The sequence below is a fragment of the Gymnoscopelus braueri genome, assembly GCF_963280865.1.
Source record: "Gymnoscopelus braueri genome assembly, chromosome: 8".
Lineage (NCBI taxonomy): Eukaryota > Metazoa > Chordata > Actinopteri > Myctophiformes > Myctophidae > Gymnoscopelus > Gymnoscopelus braueri.
Genome location: NC_137609.1, coordinates 32,217,872 through 32,240,976, shown reverse-complemented (window position 1 = coordinate 32,240,976; position 23,105 = coordinate 32,217,872). Strand labels below are relative to the sequence as shown.

General features: G+C 41.8%; 1 protein-coding gene across 1 annotated transcript in view; it reads right to left on the bottom strand.

The window, feature by feature from the left end:
- jakmip2 (janus kinase and microtubule interacting protein 2) overlaps positions 1-23,105 on the bottom strand; it is a 48,044-nt gene that overhangs the window by 19,675 nt on the left and 5,264 nt on the right. The window contains 7 exon segments of the mRNA XM_080435192.1: positions 2,622-2,762; positions 5,788-5,934; positions 6,805-6,903; positions 7,925-8,149; positions 9,078-9,320; positions 9,891-10,145; positions 11,445-11,695. Coding sequence (XP_080291318.1) covers positions 2,622-2,762; positions 5,788-5,934; positions 6,805-6,903; positions 7,925-8,149; positions 9,078-9,320; positions 9,891-10,145; positions 11,445-11,573 — 1,239 coding nt within the window. The 5' untranslated portion in view covers positions 11,574-11,695.

Below are 23,105 nucleotides of genomic sequence, written 5' to 3'. Positions count from 1 at the left end.
ATGAGCTTTTGTAACAGAGTGGATCAGAGCCTCAGTCTCAAGACCAAAAGCCTAAGATATCTCCCCCGGCCAAGGGGGATTCCCTTTAGGTTAGTGGTTAAGATGTTTGTCAATGGTGTCCCTTCCCGCACAGGAGACCTGGGTTCGAATCCCGGGTGTTAAACTTAAACATGTTGTGCAAGGCACGCATTTTCCTGTGACCTGTGAATGGAAGAATCAAAGGACTGTGGCAGACATTACCACTCTCTTTTCAGCAAATTCACTTAAAGCCGGGAAAGCATCCGTGTAATTTTAGATTTTAGCAGATGTACAGTACAAGCTCATAGCGCGTCACTTCGTGCCGCACTATGAGCTTGTACGTAGACCTGCTATTTTTGAAAAACTCAAATCTTTGCTTCTGGGGGTCCTTGGAACAAATGTTTTCGAGATGGGGGGGTCGATGGCCAAATGAATATAATTTTGGGGGTCCTTTACATGAAAAAAATTTGAGCACCACGGATATAGCAACATACGTTTTTCAGAAAACTTGTCTAAATGTAAAGTTCCCTCCTGAAAGACGGAGACAACTGAATGCGCATATTGTGTCACGGTCGGACGACATAATGCCTTTGGTCAGTGGATGTCTTTGATGCTGTGATTGGATAAGAAGATTGTTCATTCACTTGGATTTCATTCGAGCAATTTATGAATTACAATTCACTATTAAAGCTGCAATCTGTAGTTGTATGTCCTCTCCCAACGGAGAGAGGTCATTGGAACACCTGGGATTCAAACCTGGATCTCCTGCACTGGAGACCAATCGTTGATTCATCCAAGAAGGAATCCTCGCTTGCCCAGGGGAAATATAGGGCCACATTTCTTAATTGTAGAGTAAGGAGGCCACATCCAATCACTGCAGATGAGCTAGTTATTGTATTAACATACTCTATCATACAGAGTTTGTGGAAATACTTATAGTAAGCCATTAGAAATCCCCCAAGTTCCAATTCTCAAGTTAAGTACTTCTTGGTAAAATGCATGCTTGTACTAAGAACACACGTTAATGTAAAATGCCGCTGCATGACACCAATCTACTGCTTTGTCACTCTGGTTAAGAGCTTCTGCTAGTTGCCTAAATTGTAATTAAAAACTGTGAAATGAAAAACATGAGATAATCTTAATCCATTAAGACCGGGAAAGCATCTCTGTCATTTTAGATTTCTTTGGCTATTCAAAAATAGCAGATATACAAGCTTATATAGCACTTGTAGATCTGCTATTTGCCAGACCCAGGGGGTCGGCCTACAAGAGGCTTTGTCGGTCGGTCGGTCGGTCGGTCGGTCGGTCGGTCGGTCGGTCTGTCCCTCTTTTCCTACCCAGCCATTCAGATTTCAAACACTAGGGGTCTGGCAGAACCAGGTCTCCTGGTCTTGTCTTGAAAAGAAATCGTGAAAATGTGTGTAAATCTTATATACATTTCTACTCAAATCTTTGCTTCTGAGGGGGGGGGGGGGGGTCGCTGGAACCGCGGCCAAATACATATAATTTTGGGTGGTCCTTGACATGAAAAAGTTTTAGAACCACTGATATTATAGCAACAAAGTTTTTTTTATTAAGACATTTGTAGAATCAAAGATTTGAGTTAAAAATATTCGCTTTAAAACATATTTTCAAAGATTTGCACACCCTTTTTCAAGATTTTTCAAAAATAGCAGATCTACAAGCTCGTAGCCCGGCACTATGAGCTTGTAGATCTGCTATTTTTGGATAGCCAAAGTATATAATAATGGTTATAGCTCAAATCTAAAATGACACAGATGCGTTCCCGTCTTAACACATTGACTGCCAGAGTTTATTCATAATGTACTCACCCCTGTGCCAGCAATTTGCGTGTTTTTAAATTTTGTAATTTTGTAATTTTTCATTCAAATAAATTCTCTGATTGTGGTGTTAAGCACATATGACAGTTCCACCAGTAGAGAGCAGCAAATCCACACATTGATCACCTCGCTCGCCCCCTCCCAAACAGGCCCACGTCATATCCGGTCATTCACAGGATGTTATGTTTTCGACAGTCCCTGATCCGCTGATCGGCCTGAAAACGATGTGATACACTACGACGATGACTGTTAGTCACCCGGACCAAAGAAAATAGAAGTTGAGCTGTCCGTTCGTTTTTTATACCGTGTGAAAAACCGTGTTTTTCCTTATTCTGGCCGAAAATCACCGGAGAAAAACAATGTGACCCGGAAATGATTTCTCATCAAAACGAAAGTTTTGATGAGAAATAAACAGGACCGTGCGATCACAGATTAAACAATGAAAATTCAAAAGAACGCATCAATGCGTTCTTTGGAATCCTGGCACTCAAGCGATGGATTTGAAAGAACGCATCGATGCGATCTTGGCAATCAATGTGTTAATGGGTTAAAGCAAAGAAAACATAAAGCTTTTTCTTTGTGTGTAACCTGTGAAAACGAATGACTGTTTGTTACTTGTTATGCGAGTGATGTAGGAATATATACTGCTATTTTTGAGATGGGGGGTCCGCAGCCAAATACATATCATTTGGGGGTCCTTGACATGAAAACGTTTGAGAACCACTGACGTACACATTCACATTCATGTCTTATAGAACTTACTCTCGTCAGCTCGTCGATCATGTTCTGTTGTTCGAGGACCTGCAGCTTGAGGAAGGCTATCTCCTGGTCATCGTGGGCCTGGTCCAAGTCATTCAGAGACTTCAGCTTCTTCAGCGGATGATGGGAGCTGATCCTCTCCTTCTGCAGATGACACAGTTGAAAAACTTTCAACCTGGTATGGTGTCCCTATTTTGGGCATGTCATTCTAGGCAGTGATGTGTTCTACAGTACGTTTTTTTCCGGCGGTATACGATAATCATTCCCTGCACGACACGCGTGTGGTCGTAGGTATACGCTAGCGCGTTTTCAATGGATGAAATGGTTAGTAGAGGGCTACGCTTGGCTATGACATTTTTCTGCAGGTCACACTACGTATATAGATGAATCCACAGACTCGCTGCCTGTAGGCAATCATAGCTGCGGTGCGGAACGGCAGCCGCTTGACACCGCAGTTATGACTGCCTACAGGCGTCTGTGGATTCGTCTATAGCGTTACACGGTAGAACACACCACTGATTCTAGGTGAAAAATGGCATTTTCTAAAAATGTCCAGAAATCAAAAATAGTGAAAATATCTGCAAGGTTGTAGATCCGTTCTCACTATTTGGTCTGTTTGGCTATATGGCTATTGGCTTATCTGTCTATTTTCGCTATTTGGCCAATATGACAAATTATATAGGGCTGAAGTGGTGTGTGGCGAGACAGACAGCAATGATTTTCAGGTCATAAACAAGAAAGTTGGATTTGGGATCTCAGGTGTTGTGCCTGTCTGTGCCTATAAGGACGCACCCCCCTACTCCACACACACCCCTAGACGGATGAACAAATTAATTTAAAAGCAGTATGGGTGTGCTACGAGCCAACACTGCAGGGAAGATGTTTATCGTTTATCGTCTATCCGAGTGTCCGTTGCTAGCCTGCCAACCGTGACAATGAGTCAATCAAGTCTGTTGTTTTTTAGGACGCCTTTCCTTAAAGATCATATTATTGATGTTCATCGCCTTGACTGTCCATTCCTCTGAGCCCACTGCCTCGTCTGAACCAGAGTACAGGAGGTAACACTGGGTTCTCTCAGAACGATACAGCTGTCACATTGATGAAAGGTTTCTCTCTGACTAAAGGTGGGGAATCGCTGCAAACAGACCAACTGTGGAAACAAGGGAAGTTTCGAATGAGCGAGAACCTTTGTACGTGACACAGACTGATGAGACTAAGAGAAATGGACTCAGAGGTTGGGGTTGAATGGGCATATTTAACTGCTGTGTGGTTGAATCTTTGTATGATACAGTGATTCTCAATGTGGGGTCTGGGGGACCCACAAGCGTCCTTGAGGGGGTCCCAGGGGGTCCCCAGCTAAATCATTGATAGTTAGGAACCAAATGGACACTTACAGATCTGTAACTCTGTAACAGTGCGGGGAGAATGATTTTTTGTCTGTGTGTGTGTGTGTGTGTGTGTGTGTGTGTGTGTGTGTGTGTGTGTGTGTGTGAGAGTGTGCATTTCATGCTCGCTATTGTGTTTAGCGTGTAGATGCATAGCTGATAGATGCATCAGTCCCTTGTAGCACTGTGATAGTGCTATAAGTAAAACCTATATTTTGTCAGAATGTGACTGGCGCTCCGGCTTACCCGCCAGCGACCACTACAGTGTCCAGCAGCTCTGTGACTAGTTTGTCACAGTCTGTTGACTCTATAATTGGCTCTTCTAATAATATTCTAAGTACATAAAGAGTTTGTGTTGACAGGCCCTTAAGATCGAGACTAAAATAAAGATGAAGATATCACTTTATGAATATCTGACTGATATCTGACATTCTCATATATTTTATGTATATTTGATATCTGTTATTTGATATGCTGAATAAGAGATTGCAGAACACTCTGACACACTTATCTATATGTGTTATTTGTTTTGAGATTTGATATTTATCTAAATAGATGCAGAACACTGTATACTGTGTGTATACAGTGTTAATATCAAAGTACCAGCCTTATACAAAAACCTAGATGTTATACTTGCATATACATATGCATATATTGTAGCCTACATTTGGCGAAAATAGCAAATCTACAATGCTCACTTCTGTTTGTTATAGTTCTTGATGTTGTTGTTGACACATCCATTTGGAATATGTAGAATAACACAGGAAAGCTGACCCTAAACTGTCAGGAGTAGAAATGTGATGTAAAGCTGTCATAACTTTGTCACGTCATGCACATTTTTTGTTTAATGCTATGCCACCGCAAAGAACATCTAAAATTGTCTTCCGTGTTGCTAACAATTTTTCCAAACACGAGAGAAATGCATGATCCTCTGCCTTTTAAAGACCTCATTTGTTCACTAAGCTTCATTCGACAGCATGTGCTTAAAATCTATACCAAAGGGTACAACATGAGGTCTTAAAAAGCAACTCCTGGGGGCTGAGGCTCAACAGTCTGTAATGTGGCTTTGTCTTTATTTAGCTTTTATGAGCTCATGACTTTTGCCACGTGTTCTTCACCTTTAGATTTGCTTATTTTAATCCAGGGAGGATTTGGAAGGTCAGAGAATCTTTTCCAAGGACAATTTGATGTGTGCATACTGCAATGAATAAATGAGAATGTCTTCTCCCTCCCCCTGCGTGGTAGTCACACCCACGCATCTCCCACAGAGACTCACATTTTCACACACACACACACACACACACACACACACACATACACGCACACACACGCACGCAAACGCACGCAAACGCACGCAAACGCACGCACGCACGCACGAACGCACGCACGGCGGGGCTTATGTATGTATCTGTACATATGTATAAATTGTCAATGTCAAATAAAATAAAATGCTGAAACCTGTGAGCTTCTAGCTATTTCTAGCCTTTGTTTTAGTCAACATCTGTATCGGCAATTACACGGCCGATGTACCCAGATTTGTATCCACTTTCAACCTGAAGTCCCCATTTTGGTCATGTCATAGGCATACTGTACATTTTTAAACGTTTTCTTTTTTATTCTCAAGAATCGCCGATCTGCAAGCTCACAATGCGTCAGGTTGTGATGCGTTGTGAGCTGCAGTATTGCATGTACTGTATATACGATCCGACAAACACCTAGAACTTTGAGCCTCCGGTAGACGACATATGGTGATCTAACAAGCAACCAGAACATCTCCCACTAACCATCTCCACGTTCTCCCTGGTCAGACTCTTGAGTTTCTCCTCCTGCCTCTGCAACGTTTGGGTCAAGTCATCGTTCCTCTTACTCAGCAGCTTGTTCTTGTCCAGCATCGGCTTGCACTGCTTCTCCGACTCCCGCACCCGCTTCAGCTGGAGGGGGGGGGGGGGGGGGGGGGGATAGAGAGGGAAGAGAGAGAGAAGGAGGATTGATGCATTGTTGTTATGGGTGAATGCATTGTATGACTTTTAAAGGGACTACACCATGAATTTGAACTTTTCCTTCTTTTTTGTGTGTTTTTGGTCTCCCCTACCTCTCTTCTATCCCCAAAAAATAGGCTTTCACAGCATATCTGGGGTTTTATGTAAATTGGTCTCAGAACAGACCAAACTGATTTGGTCCCGAAAGTGACGTCACTTTCGGGCAATCCCTCCCATTTTTCAGTTCCAACATAAAAAAAACATAAACTTTTTCCACACAGAACCAGGAGATAACATGCATACAAACTGGCTCAATAGCGCCACGTGCAAATCAGGACAATGTGGTATTGCAGGTGAAAGTGCTTTATAAGCCAGAGAGGTTAGTTGGAATGAGTATATCTGAGGCTTGATTTAGGCTCAAACCTTTTGAAAAACGTTTGAGGGACATAAACGATATGAAATTATTATTATTTTTTTTTTTTAATTCATGGTGTAGATCCTTTAAAATGTCAAGACACACACACAGACAAAGATAATTTCAAGGACCCCCATTTTGATATGATTTAGGCAATCTACCCTGTAAAATCCTCAGAGTCTCTCTGGGTTACAGAACCATGAGGGTCCATTTGGGTCCTAACTATCAATAATATAAATTGATCATTTATGAATTTAGCTGGGGACCCCCTGAATCCCATCAAGGACCCCATGGGGTGCCAGGACCAAATGTTGAGAAGAGAACCGGTGCTGTATACAATAATTCAAAACAGAGACAGTTTCATGACATGTTCCCAGAGACAGACAAATGAGGAGGTCATACAGTACCAGTTCATTCCTTTCATCCACCAGCAATGAGTTGCGGTCCTCTAGTTTGCGTATGGTGGCGTTCAGGTCTGCTATCCGTCTCTGGTTTCTCCTCATGTCCTGAGGCAACAGGTTGAAACAGCTAAGTGTTATTACAATCACAATGTCACTGGTGCTCTTTTCCAGGTCAAATAAGCCTAACTAACTTCCTACATCAGTGGTTCTCAAAGTGGGGTCCGGGGACCCCCAGGGGTTCTTGAGGGGGTTCATTTGGTTCCATTTGTACACTCTCAGAGTTATGGTTGTCCGTGGTCTAATGCAGGGGTCTGGGGACCCCCAGGGCCCTATATGCATCAGCTATTTTTTTTTAATCTTGACATTCTTTGAAAATGTTTGAATATTTTTGACATTTTTAACACCTCAAATCTTGTGTATGGGTTCCTTGGCACGAATCTATTCAGATCTATTCAGAGCGTAAAATTTAGATCTGAATATATCTAAATACGGGTCCAAATGGCTCTCAAGAGTTAAATTATTGTTAAACATCTGCAATACTAAATTAAAGAAGTGTTATTTTGATCCACGTTTGCCTGTTATCTCTCCTATGGTGCCAACATCAATACAGCATGGAATTGTAGACAACATCTTATCCAACGATAACAAAATATTAAGTTTTGGGTCTGAGAGGCTAAATCTCATCAAATGGTGGTCCGTGGCTCAAATGCTGAATAAATAATGGACCTTGATATTGGCCGCTATTAATCATCGTATAACAAAGTATATTGTCTCTGTTAGTGTGGAAACCTCATATGTCCAAAATTGTTACTTTTCAGGATTCAAATTCAAAAGTAGCAAAAGTAGCAGATCCACAAGCTCGAAACGCGGCGCGAAGCATGGCTTACTTATGATGCTTTTGTGTGACGCTGTAGTGTGACATGTAGGGCATTTTACGAAAAAAACTCAAAAAGTTGAAATATGGAGATAAGAAGTTTCTGCAACGATATAGGGGCTTGGGTTTAGAATCAGGAATAGCTTGGCAGGTTTTCCCCTGTGTGTGTTTTTCAGTGGGCACATACTCTACGTCTCTACCCACTCATTCATAGCTACATGTATGCAGATGTATTCCTGACTCTCTACCTACCGGACTGCCACAGTGCTCTGCTCCGTCCCCTGCCCCTGCCCGCCCAGGGATCTCTCGTTTGGGGCTCCCCAGACCGCCCAGGCCGCACTCGGCCTCCTTCACCAGGAACAGCTGCTCATCCAGCGCCTCCTTCTGCATCTGCAGCTTCTGGAGGAACCCTGCAGTGTTCTCCAGCTCCTTCTCCAGAGAGAAGATGGTGCGATCTTTAGACTTGATCTCGTCCACCTGGAAGAAGGCAAGAGGGGAGAAGGAGACAGCAGGGTTAGAAGGGTTATGTAACGTTGGGAAATACGGAAATATTTTTGTACAGGAATGTACAAGTTAAAGGTGTGGTGTAGACAACATTCAGCCTATAGATGTCGCACTAAACTCAAAATCACAACACCTCTGTTGTATAAGGCGCAACGGCACCTTTTCTGTTTTCTGTTCTGATTGTTACCGTGTAAACATGGCCTAATGTGCCTTATTTCCCTGAATCACATGTACAAGGCAGCACTCATGCAGTTTGCAGCATCGTAACACGTCGACTACATCCAAGTGTTTCTTATCAGGAAAACAAAAGTACCTTCCCTAACAAAAACGGAAGCACCAGGGATAATGGGCAGCTTTAAATGGGCCCAATAACAAAATCCAACAGTATTTTCAAGCAAGTAGTAAAACAAATATATCAATAAAGTACTCAACATTCAGTCCCATTCTGAATACAATAGAATATAATAAGTGGAGATAATTGTACTTTGGATTAGAGTAGACCGTTTAGAATTAGACGAGAGCAAAATGGATGATTAATCTAGATTGAAAGCAGACAGACAGATGATAAGCAGGCATGCAGGAAGACATACTGTGAGGACAGATGAGCCTATCGGCATGTGTTCACACTCTTGAGAATCACATGAATTAATCATACCACAGACTGTTACATGACATGAGGCATATACAACCTCCTGAGGAGACACAAAACGAAGGCCAGGCAATCATTATCTTGATGGCTTCTGAGAGATAGTTTGCACATGCAAAAACAAAAAACAAATACTATACAAATCAACAAAAATCCATCATGTACAATAAATGATGCACTTGCTTTGAATAGGAGCAGACAATTTCACTGTCCCGTCTTGTGTGATGCTCAGAGGCATGGGTACATACTACGTACCAGTCTACGGATGTCCTTCTCGCAGTCCCACTTGATCTTAGAGATCTGCTCCTGGTGCTGCTGGTGTTCCACCCGCAAGTCGCCGGCCTTCATCTTGTCGGACTGGATCATGGTGCTGAGTGCCTCGTCCGTCTGCTTCTTGGTGCACTTCAGCTCCGAGATCTCCAGTACGAGCCTCACGCGTTCCTGGTCGAAGAACCGCCGTGCATCTTCCTTGGCCTCTAACGTCAGCGACGTACGTATCTGTCGGACGCGGTGATGAGATGAGATACACGATGCAACCTTATTACTGTAGCACGCTTTAACACGCTATGATAGATTAAAGGCTCCCTTAGTTGCATTCAACTAACATACATATCACTGCTGTCGGGCAGAAACCTTGTATCTCCAAATTTCAACTTTTTATGTTTTTTTCATCATTTAACATCGTAACATAACGCATTGTGAGCTTGTACGTCAGCTATTTTCACAATTTCTGAAACATTTTGTTCCATTTCCTGAAAAGTAACGATTTTGTACATACAAGGTTTCCACCTAACAACAGCGATATGCTAAAGCAAAACAAAAATGCTATTGTATGCCACAAAAAGATGTACAGTAATATCTTTGCCATCCGATACTATAGCGACTGACATTTTCTGTTAGTGCATGAAATGTCACACGTTGACTTCAGTCGGCTAAGAGAGCTAGCAAGTAGTCGACGCCTTTTGTGTGGGCACCATGAATCACCACAACAATGTAGGGACTCCACAAAAGAAACCAAGGCATCGATAAAGTACTTCATAGTAAATGAAAATAGATCAAATGCTGTACCTTCTCCCCGCTGCCGTCCCGCATGGCGCTCAGCGCCGCCTTGAGACGCTGGTTCTCCTGGTCTTTGATCTTGGCGTGGCGCGCCAGCTCCTGCTCGTGCTGCCGCGTCAGGTTCTCCCTGAGGGCCTGCAGCTCCTTCTGCTTCTCCTCGTGCCACTTGGACCGCTGCTCCGTCAGCGCCGCCGTGTGCCGGTGCTGCTCCTGCTCCCGGACGCGCTTCACCTCCTGCACCTTGTCGCGCTCCAGCTTGTTCACCTTCAGGAAGGAGGAAGGAGGAAGGGGAGGACCAGGACAGGAAGGAGAAGAAACCTGGGATTTACTGGTATTCATTACATTCTTTGGATAATTCCTCTTGCAATTTTTAAAAAAAAAATGTATTAATAACTATTCCAAAAACATACAGTTGAATGACACTGTTGACAATAACTAGATAGTGGATGTTTGTTATAAATATTGGACCACACGAGCATTTAGCTGCATGTACCTGTATGAGTAGTGACATAAACCCTCTTTACACAAGCACGCACGCGCACGCGCACGCACGCACGCACGCACGCACGCACGCACGCACGCACACACACACATGCACACACATGCACAGAGCACGCGCGCACACGCGCACACACACACACACACACGCACATACACACTTTAATTCTTTATTTGAATCCACAAATTAATATTAATTTACAGGGAACCTAAGGGTACATACTGTAGCACCTTCTCCTCCGTACAGACAAACTGCCAATAACAGCTGAAACAGGGCAATATTTAGCAAGTTGTTTGGCTTTGCTCTTTGTCATGCCAGAGATTTTCAGGCCACTCGTGGTCAGTTTATATACATGGCACAGGCTTCCAAATATGAGTATGCAGAGTCTACATCTGTTGCCAAAGTTTGTTATGATTTTAAGTAACGGTTTGTACTTTGAATGTTTATCTTGGAAACACGCACGCACACGCACACACACACACACACACACACACACACACACACACACACACACACACACACACACACACACAGTACATTACATCTGCTCTCCCCTGTGTAGCGATACAGCTTCTTCAGTTCAGTTTATACCACGGCATGGCAAGCAGCATGACTGTATGATTCTGTAAAGCTCTGAAATAAAGACCTTGTTCATCCAAGAATCCTGCAGTCATCTGTCCCCTGCAACCAAACCATGTGACTTTTGTGACGGTATCGGCAATTATACAGCCGGCGGCGGCGTGTCCCAATTTTTTACCACTTTCAATCTGGCGTCCATACTTTTGGGCAACCTCATTATAGGTGAAAATGTTCAAATGTTTTCAAATATTTAATAGCAGATCTACAAGCTTGCGTCCTGAGCTTGTAGATCGGTCTCTCTCTCTCTCTCTCTCTCTCTCTCTCTCTCTCTCTCTCTCTCTCTCTCTATATATATATATATATATATATTACTTTAATCAAATTGATTAGAATTTATTTAGCACTATCGGTCAAAACATCTCCTAAATCGGCATCAGACCAAAACATGTACCATGGGTCTGGATCTACCTGTCACACACACATACCTTGCATTTTTCTTGGTGCAGCTCGATCTGAATGTCAGTCAGCTTAGACCTGAGATCTTCGTTGGCTGCCTGGAGGGCAGAGATAAGCGCTTCGGGCTTCTCGCCCTTCGTGCGCCCCTTCTTGGCCATTGAATCGAACACTAGAGGACCCCCTCCTCCGATGCTTTCATTGAGACTTCACAGAAACGTTCCGAGGGCCTCCTGAAGTTTCCAGTTCCTCCTCTTCCTCATCCTCCTATTGGATGCCAGGGCTGTGGGGAGAGATAGAGACACACACAGTGAGAAAGGGACCAGTACTGAGGCAGGGTTGTATAGCACACTGGTCCTCAAAGTGGGGTCCGAGGACCACCGGGGGTCCTTGAGGGGGGTTCCAGGGGATCCCCAGCAAAATGAGGAACAGTTTAAAATCTAGCACTTTGTTTTTCTTCTTAATTAAGTTGGTTCCCTCCTTTTCTTTATGTAAAGCGACTTTGGGTACTTAGAAAAGCGCTATATAAATCTGAGCTATGATAACAATAATAATTATTAAAGACTATTAAAGAAAAACAATTCGGCTGATTTTACAAGCTCAAAACGTGTCGCATCGTGACGCATTATGAGCTGGTGTATCTGGTATTTCCGAATTTTTTTCACAAATCTTCTCGTATGGGTCACTCACTGGCATGAAATCTTTTTTTCATATAATGGGGGTCCACGGCCAAATGGGGGTCCACGGCCAAATTCAATTCAGTGGTCCTTGACATGAAAATGTTTGTGTAGATTAGAAGGAAGAGTCAAGTAGCAGGGGACATCGATTCATAATACTGTGTCTGTATGTAACACAAACTCTCTGATTCCCCCACTGAATATAAAACACAGGCCCACCTCCGCAAATACACAGGTTCAATTCCAGACGGCGGTGGTTCCGGTAGGGCATGTCGCGGTCAATTTCCGCTGCAGTGATTTATATGGTGGCTCAACGACAAAATATGACTGATTTTAGTGCTTTTTCGTGCCAAGGATCCCCAAATTGATATATATTTGGCCGCGGTCCCCCATCTGAAAATGTTTTGTGCCAGGGACCCCCAGAGGAGAAGATTCATGTTTAAAAAGTTTAAAAAGTTGAGTTTGATATTTTTCAAACATTTTCAAAAATAGCAGATATACAAGCTTGCAGCGCGGCACAAAGTGACACGCTGTGAGCTTGTAGATCTGCTACATTTGAATAGCCAATGTGTAAATGGATAAAGTGGTTAAAATAATTGTGATGCAACATTAACTACTTTAGCCGGGGACCCCCTGGAACCCTTGGGAGTCCCCCCGGACCCCACTTTGAGAACCAATGCTGTATGTGACCGAAACGTTGCTTAAATAAATGACTCAAAAACTAAAAAATATATATCCCTATTCCTTCAAGAAAATGGTTAATGTCTTGTACAGTGGTTCTCAACCAGTGGTCCGGGGACCACCAGTAGTACTTGAGGGGGTTCCAGGCGGTCTCTGCTAAATGATGGAGCGTTAGTAACCAAGTGGACCCTTATAGATCTAGTAAAATGAAACCGGGTGCATTTGGTTTCATTTTACGTTCTCAAGAGTTAAATTATTGTTAATCATCTGCATTACTTAATTAAAGAAATATTATTTTGGTCAATGTTTGCCTAGTATCTCTCCTATCGTACCAACATCAATTGCTCAAATGCCGAATAAATAATGGACCTTGATATGAAAAGGGTTGAAAACCACTGGTCTAGTACATCAGAGTCATTTTCAGGAAGTCTGTTTACTAGCAGCAGAAGAAGCGCATTACGATTCACCACCAGCATCACAAGTGAAAGTACTTATTGACTGAGGGAAGAGCTCGATCATTAAGTGGAGCTGAAGTGTCTTTGTTCCCAAATACTCCACTCTGTCTGATTGGGGACTGTAACATTGAGCTACTCCCTCATATCTGTGTGTGTGTGTGTGTGTGTGTGTGTGTGTGTGTGTGTGTGTGTGTGTGTGTGTGTGTGTGTGTGTGTGTGTGTGTGTGTGTGTGTGTGTGTGTGTGTATGTGTATGTGTGTGTGTGTGTGTGTGTGTGTGTGTGTGTGTGTGACCAGAGTTCAAATTGCTGGGGGGGGGTGTGGGAGGATCCATGGGACTCCCTCTTTCCTTCGTGTTTCGCCTGGATTGAACCCTAACATTTAACTTCACTAAAACTATGCCTAAACCTAACCTTAACCCTAACCCTAACCTCACAGAAATAATGCCTAAACCCAACCTCAAAACTCACAAATTGAACTATATGTGTGACTATATAAAGTGGCAGCCATGTTGTGGTGCCATGGATAGAAAGCCCATTAATTTTTCCCATAGAGATTTCTGAAAATATTTATATACATTATTTTAAGCCTGGAACTAAGCCACCCAGGCTCCTGGTGAATCATGACCATACAACATTTGATTATGTGTCAAATAAATATTTGAAAACCACAAACAAATATGGTATGGCAGCATATAATATAATTAAATATTCAAAAAATAATTTGACACAAAATCTAATGTTTTATGGTCATGATTCACCAGGAGCCTGGATGGCTTGGTTCCAGACTTAAAATAATTCATATCATTTTCGGAAATCTCTATGGTTTTCTATATGTGGCACCACAAAATGACCGCCACTGCTATGCCCTATAAGAGTGTGAAGCAGGATGCAACTGAAAGAGATCTGTGTGAAACCTTCCCTGATGAATGATCCTTCCTCCTCTCCTAGCTGTGTAGCCAAAACCCAGCTATTATATTCTATACATGTATGTAGTTAGTTCACTTGCTTAGCAAGGGATCACAATTAGGGGTGCAACAGTTAATCAAAGTAATCGATTTAATCGATTATTAAAAAGTATCGATTGTAATAAAATTATCCATTTAAAAAAATTGCAAAAATTGCACATCTGCATGCTCACAACATGTGGCAATGTGACACGTTGTGAGCTTGTTGATATGCTATTTTCAAACGACAGCGCTATACAACAAAGTTTAAAATAGGTCATAAGTGGTTAAAGACTAATCAATTCAGTCGATTCCAGAGAATTGTCGATTCTGGGTTGTTGAGCATATGTGTGTGTGTGTGTGTGTGTGTGTGTGTGTGTGTGTGTGTGTGTGTGTGTGTGTGTGTGTGTGTGTGTGTGTGTGTGTGTGTGTGTGTGTGTGTGTGTGTGTGTGTGTGTGTGTGTGTGTGTGTGTGTGTGTGTGTGTGTGTGTGTGTGTGTGTGTGTGTGTCTGTGTGTGTGTGTGTGTGTGTGTGTGTTTCCCTGAGGAACCCACTATCAGAATAGTCCAACATTGCCAGGCAACATGGTGGCTTGCTTTAGAAATCTCCTACACACTGACAATACTGTATATAGGAGTCATAGCAATCTTACTGTCATCATCTTTACTGTATCAGACGAAACACAGGCCTACACTCCTTTGTATGTACCATTACATGTACCATTACATGCACAATATTATATTGCAATGCATAGACAACACAACTACATATTATTGATTCATTGTACACGTGTGTATGCATGTACGTATGTACTGTAATATAGACATACATACTTAAAGCGGCACTATGTAACTTTTTTTTAAATGAATAAAATGAAATGTTGTCCAATCCGTATGGTAGAGTATGTTAATACAATATAACTTACAGAATTGGGGTGGTTAACGTGTTGTCTCCCTGCTCTTCTATTTAGACATTTAGATTGTGTCAAAGGTCATGTCTCACCTATAGACACAGGATCTGACACACATTTTGACCTGATGGTCACACTAGGGTTCTTGGGGTTCTTTCTACTCTGCCACCACCCAAAGCCTCCTGACGGGGGCCATCACTGGTATGGGAATAGATGCTCCCACGATCTGCGAGTTCTATAAGAACGATGATGCAGTCGGCTGAGTGCACCACAGGGAGCTTCCTTCCATGCAGGACGAATACGAGAACAGGTGTTTGAGCAGGGCAAAAAGGATTGTGAAAGACAGACACCACCCTAGTAACAGACTGTTGGTGACAGTGCGGACTGACAAGCGTCTGAGGGTTCTCACTTCTCATAGCCGGGGGCTGTCAGAGCCCTGAACGAGGATGAGGACAGAAAACAAATACAAAGAAAGAAAGAGTAAGGCAAACGAAATAAAACAACCTGCATTTCTCTGTAAATATACCAGCTTAATAAACTGGGCTTGGGGGGGGGGGGGTAATGCTTCAATTTACAAAATCTGTTTCATGAACAACAACAAAACAAAACAGTCTCAAAAGGTCATACCAAATTAAATATTCAGCAGTTCTTTGTTAGGGTCCTGGCACTGTCCATAATCCAAACCCAATGTCCAAAAGAAAACAAATTCCAAACCAGTCTATGCAGTTATGGCAAGATGGAATAGCCTACTCTTATCACAGTCTGACCACAATACAATCCTTTAACCAGATCCAATAATCCACAATAGAAATAAAGTTCACTTCGTCCAGTGTTATATCCAATAAGATCCAATAGCAAGAACTTGGGGAAAAATATCCTTTTGCGTCTAGTCTCTCTGGTCTCTAGAAAATAAGAAAATACAACATAATTGATGTACTGCACACAAAAATAAAGCATGTGACTCTGGGCACAGATGTTACACTGTATTTTCTACACAGTTGGTGCGTTCGGAAATACAGCACTGAGCGCACTGGCCAATACAAACTAATAGGTGAGTGTGCTCCGGTGCGCAATTTCCGAACGCACCCAGTATAAATAAGTGTACTGATGTATAATAGATGGACATACATTCTGTAAATCTGATACTAAATTAGCCCCCGCCCCCCTTTTTTTTTGCACATCCACCATTGCTGCTGAGGTTTCCTTTACAGAAAGTATACTTTTTAACCATTTGTCTTCCTTTATCGAATATCATTTTTCTTGTTATTTTCATTTCATTACAATCTAGTATTAGCTCTATAACTTGTAGGTATTGTATTGCTGTTGTTAGCACAGTCTTGCGGAACATGCCACACTAAGATTTAGCTGATTGTGCCTGCATGAGTGAGTGACAAATAAACCCTCTTGATTCTTGATATGGTTAAGCTTATTGTTATTAAAAGGTATTAATAATAATTAAGAGATTGGAAACTCTGGTGATTTCAGGTGAGTTAGGCTCCCGACATCATGCCATTATCACGTTTTCTCTATGCACTTTACATCCTGAAGTGCAACGGGACCTCCCACTGTTAGGCATTAATCTATGGACTCTGGCCAATGGAACACTGTTGGATGCCATTGCCTGGATTTGCTGCCGTACACACAACGTATGCCAAAATAAATCTAAAAATAGGAGTTAATCGCCACTAAGTATACAGCTATTCTGTTGAAAAGCATTATAAACAAAGTGCTCAGTCACTGCTCTTGTGCACAGGCGGCGTGCAGACTGAAACATGGAAAGCACACGGGTACAGTTGTGTCAAGACAAAACAAGATCCTACATTAAGTAGAAGTTGAAGAAGTTCAGGTTGGTACACAGAAAGGTTGGGGCCAAATCCATCCTGACATTTACAAGTCGTCGGTGGGAGGATCCGGTGAGTGAATACAATCAGAGGCTTTATTCACCATCACCAGGTTCAACACATTTTACATGGATCTGTCTCACTGATGCTGCTGCGGAGAAATACCAACAACAACGGTAATGCAGAACCTACTGTTCCATAATAATAATATTAATAATAATATCTCAAATTGATATAGCGCTTTTCTAAGTACCCAAAGACGCTTTACATGGGGGGGAGGAGAAAGCAACAAAAGAAAAACAACTTTATCAGGAAAAAAACTCTAAGAAAAGGCTAAGACTATAAGGAATAAAATGAATGAAAACAGTGAAATGATAAGAAAAGAGGGGGTGTGGAGTTAGCTGCGGAAAGCCATATTGAAGAGGTGGGTTTTGAGAGCGGTTTTGAAGGCACAAAGACAGACATCATTTGTCAGCAGTGAGAGTGCAACATTCAGTCTCTAGGTACTTTAGGACAGACTGACAGACAATCTGGCAGATGTTGTGGAGGTAGAGTAAGTATCCAGCAGTTGCACGGATAAATTATTGATGAGACGGAGGGATCCTTCGCAAGCTAATCATCAACTCATCAAACATTTCATCTCCAGTTCTCACTGTGTTTTGTTCCAGGTTGCAAAGGAAGGTCGTAGTAAAATAGACTTTGTTTTGGGAAAATTATATTTGACACATAAACTGCATATTGAAAATGTAAGATGATAATTGTCTGTTCTCTTACAACAGCTGCCATTCTACAATCACAGAGAATGATATTATTAGGGGATCTTGGTAAAGACAAGACTATGTTTATTGAAGCCAACTCAACTAATGATAATGAATCTATAATGCACCATGGTACCACACTGCTAGTACATAATGTATGTACAGTATATACATAATGCACCATGCTACCATACTGCCACTGAGGCTAAACAATAAAAGTGACATACTGATCTACTGTCAGAATATAATGAGAATACGCAGACAGAGACGATCATTGACTTACTCATCCATGTATGATCCGTGCATTACAGCACAGAAATGTCTGGCTTTGGTACTGTAGATAATGGAAGAGTTTATTAGGGCTTGTTGCATTTAATAATAGCATGAACCTATTGCATTTGTGTATGTTAGCAGTATGTCCATGTAAAACTGGACAATACACATACAGTACAGAGCTACAAGCTAATCTGATAGTGTGTACCATGCAGAGAGAGAATGACCAACATCCTTTCTTTCTGTATCTCTCTCATACATACAGTACACAGACAAGCGCACGCACACGCACACGCACACACACACACACACACACACACACACACACACACACACACACACACACACGCCCCTGAGAGTCTGTCCCCCTAGCTGTTATTAATCCAAATGGAGCCACATAGCGGATGTATGGCTGTGAAGGCTTGGGGTCTGGGTTCTGGGCTTGTATGGCACTGTGACTGCACGATACGGAAAGCTCATTACTGATGGAAGGGGAAGGGGACTAAATGTACGCAAAGCACGCTGAGATCACAGGAACAGAGCAGACATTTGAGCCCGTTTCAAGAACATGAACTAGTTTCAATCCCAAGTTGTAGCAACAGTTAAGCCTATCAGAGGTTACATGCAATGAACTACAGTTGTAAAAGTATTCTGATGGATTCTGTTCTTATTTTTTTATGCTACAGTAGACATGTCGTTAAACAGTGTAGCCTGCCCTATACCATGATGTTGGCAATCACATTGGTCGCTGTTTTCAAACACGCATGCTGCTGTAGGTACTTTTGTTCCCTGAATGAGATTGTAAAGCAAATGATACTCCCTTGAGCTGTTGGGGGTGAAAGCAGGGGCGCAACCATGGGTGGGCCTGGGTGGGCCGTGGCCCACCCACATAGAAAGCTGGCCCACCCAATCGATTTAGCAAAAAAATATTTTTTTGAAAAAACTGTCAAAAACTCTGTTGACACATCTGTACCCGTGTGCTTTCCATGTTTCAGTCTGCACGCCGCCTGTGCACAAGAGCAGTGACTCCTAAAAAAAATAAATCACACAGGCTAAATGAAACTATTCACATCGTCAGTTGTATACAATAAAGCAAAGTATTTTAACCATCATAAATAGTTTGAGACTTTGCAACAAACTGACATTGTCGCAAAGATAAATCAACTTGATTTCAACAATGATTTCCTGCACATCCAGGGTCAAGGACTGTTCAGGATCGACATTGGGATGTATGCCAAGTTGCCATGCCAACTATCGTTGATGGTTGAGTACACCTATCGCCCAATATTACATTATTAGAACAATAACAATTTAACAGACACACTTATCCAGAGCAACTTACAAAAGAGCAAGGTGGGAATTATGAGTTTGATGTGCATTTGTCAAATAACAACATGGCAAGTGTCCAACTTTTTTATGAACTTTTAACAATTTGTATAATGTAGTTGTATTACTTGGAGAAATAAGTTCTAAATGATGCTGCTTTAGGCAACACACTCTCACTCCCCAAAATGCATATTGTGACTTCTTGGGACATGTGAGCAAGCGTCAAACGGTGCCGTCCCGGGCACTTCAGCACTCCAGGAATGCGGAAGAGCCGTTCTCAAACCCAAGACGTAAAGATTTAGTTTAGTTTATTTCAGTCAATTTGTGGTAACATAGTTAAAATTTCATAGGTAATACAAAAAAAATGTATAAAGAAAACAATAACCACATTTCTGACCAGAAAGGTATAGGCTGAAGCCATAGCTTATTACGCCTACCTTTTTACAAAACAAAGAAAAAGATGAAAAACTGTCAAAGATTTAGAGAAAAAAAAAAAGAAAAAAAAAAAGATGGGTGACAGGCCTTAAAGTCAAACGTTTGATGTTTGGTCAAATCCGTCCCAAACAGTAAACCGTTTGACGTCTTGGAAGTGAGACTGCGTTGCTTTAGGGGGTTATCAATTTTCACCATTCACTGCATACAACAGAAGGCCTGACTTTGATGACTCCATGTATCCATATTATCCCCCAGTAGATTACATGGGCTCCTTCAGTTTTTCGGCCACTTATTTATCACATTACATTACACTGTGCATGGGGGTGTGCTGCTATGAGTGGGATTAGAATGTCGAAGATAATTTACAATCTGCAAGAACAGCAATTTTCCTTACAGCCATGATGTTCATATGAACGCCTGTACCCAAGAGAATAGGCTAATTACAGGGTATTTTACAGTGCCTTTCAATATAATGCAACATAGTAGTTGGCAGAATGCCTGAAAGACCATCAGACAGCACACGCCATGTCGGCAAAAAAAATGTATTGTTCATCACGCCATCTCTTCCTCTGACATTAGACATTGTCAATCATTACATTGCATCATATGGGATTACAACATTTATCCTTATTTCTTTATGTCTACTGGTTGCAATGGTAATATATCTTTTACCCCCCATTTTCTCCCCAATATAGTGCGATACATTTCTCTCTCAATAGCTTACAGTGCAGTGCAACATGATGAACAAAGTGACAAAACGTCACCGGCCATAGAAAGAAATCTATCTGAAAATCAATGTTGAACTTCAGGATACTTGTTGTGAAAGTTAATATCCAACACTGGCTGGATATGAAAACAATGATTTCATTTCAATTCACAATTGGATTGATTCTCATAAATTAAAATAAATTACATTAAAACACTTATTTAGTAGTTATATGTCTCTTATGCATAATGAAACATTATTTCATTGACCCCCCAAAACAGACAGACAGACAGACAGACAGACAGACAGACAGACACAAATCTACAGTATGTGCTCAGTAAGTCACCATGGAGGATCCTTACTCAGCACTAACACACTGTGAAATAGTTTTAATATTTAAACACAGCTTATACAGGTAGCACCGTTCTGCTGTTGTTCTGAAAGGAGGGTTTGCCAAGCACCCGGTCCTTAACTATTTTCAACCTGTCGTCCCTATTTTGGGCATGTCATATGCAAAAAATGTCAATCCATTTAGTCGGTTATAATCGTTGATATATACATTTTGAATTATAAAACATGCTTGATGATTATTAGATTAATCAAAAAGCATGTTATCAATAGAATAATCACAAAGAAAATAATTGATAGTTGCAGCCGTACTGCTAAGTCCACCTCCATCCTTCACCAAAAACAACCATGACTGCTAATAATGCTGTATTAGCCCAGACACCGCTGGTAACCAGATACCTGATATAAACTGAATCTGAGTGGAAGTGTCAATCTGATTAATATCATATTCCATATTTGGAAGGCAATGGGAATAATCCCACAGGGGGTTTCTGAGACAACGCACCGGATGTATCCACAAAGGCAGCGTGACATATTGTTACATATTATGGTGGCTGCACTTTCATTGTCACAATGACAATTATTTATTTCAGCAGGTTTAGGCATAAGGTTAAGAATTATTATCAGAACATACCAACCAAAATGAGAATCCAGAAGTATATGCAAAGATGTCAACATAAGCTGTGATGAGTATGAAGGTGCAAACTCCTCCTAATCCTCAGCCTTAGTTTGAAACTGCTCTTTCAAATCACAAGAAAGATGGCAGAGAAATACATGACTCCTGTCAATTCAATGAAAGCGGCATAAGGCATTATAAAATGTCAGGGGTCTCACACAGACAGAGTGCTACTTAACCTGCTTCTACTGTACAAAGGGAGTGAACATCAATCTTCAAATTACCTCTTGCAACATCGATAAAGCCAGAAAAAAAGGCAATGAATGAGGAGGAGACAGCAGCCTACTTAAAGAAATCACAGCAGAAAAAGCAACTGAACACTTAGGACAGCTTCTGGCAATAGAAGATACAGTGTACAGTAGCGCTATCTGAAATGAGGATCATTCCCTAAGAAACCTTCACAGAGAAAAGAGTTATGTTCCTTGTCTCGAATTTTGGGTCATGCAAAAGCAGTTTGCTACTCCAAGAATCAGCCTGCAGGGTTCAGGCCAAGGGCATAAATTACCAGTCACACTGTAGCAGTAGCATTTTAACCCTATAATAGAATAGAAATGACAACAATGACAACACTGGCAATGAATGGCTTTCGAGTGCATTCAACAGTTTCAAATGAGTTGCAGAAACATTTGCAAGTTATAAATGTTTTTGTTCATTTACTAATAAAATGAATGATTCTTATTCTGCTCTGGATTTGAATCCAGAATAGAACACCTCAAACACACTGACAGTAATTTCCTGAGCTACACAGAACGCATGCTACAGGAACAATAGCAGTGGACGCTGCATCATTTTGAATCGGTAATACAAATTTGAAATTTTTTTTATGCCTAAAGATGAATAGAGTGGGCATGTGACCAGACAGGTCATAGTTCAAATCCCTGCAAATGGTTGCAAAATAAGGGCACCAGAGTAATACTTTCTCTCAGCTCTCACCAATTACTTCCGTACTGCAAGGCAACCCTATAAGCTCTCATTGGTCATATGTGGACATGGTTTGCACAAGACAGGGAGAGTGGTGCAGAAAATCTTTGCATGGGTGAATAAAGACAAAAATAAATTAAACTAGAAAAAGTGCTCCTCGGAGCACAGGTCTCCACCAGGTTAGGTAGGTTATTGTGGCCTCCTGGTGGCGCTATAATAGGCCAATGTGAAAAGGGTGCCATTTCTTCTTGGGCCTTTCACGGCAATCGGACCGTGCATTCATGATTTGAGGCATTTTGTTCCAAAAATTTGTTTTGCTAAATTATAGCTGCTGGTGGCGCTATAACAGGCCAATGTGAAAAGGGTGCCATTTCTTCCTCGGCCTAGTGGGAATGTGCGTGTGAAATTGCACGGAAAGCGCAAGCTGCGTTCATGATTTGAGGCATTTTGTTGAAAACGGACCAATCTTGCAAACTTTGGAAGCCAACCTTAGCCAATGAGGATGGAATATGGAAAATCGGACAAATACGTGTTGATCACATGACTATAGAGATACTGTGTACCGATTTGCATGACGTTTGGATAAAATCTGTAGGAGTAAATGGGTTTTGCACAAATCGGCCTCCTGGTGGCGCTATAACAGGCCCATGTGAAAAATTTGGGGCAGAGGTGAATTGGCATCCAGGGAGTGTGTGTGCACAGTTTCGCAGCGACCGGGCCAACGATGCCAGAGATTAGCT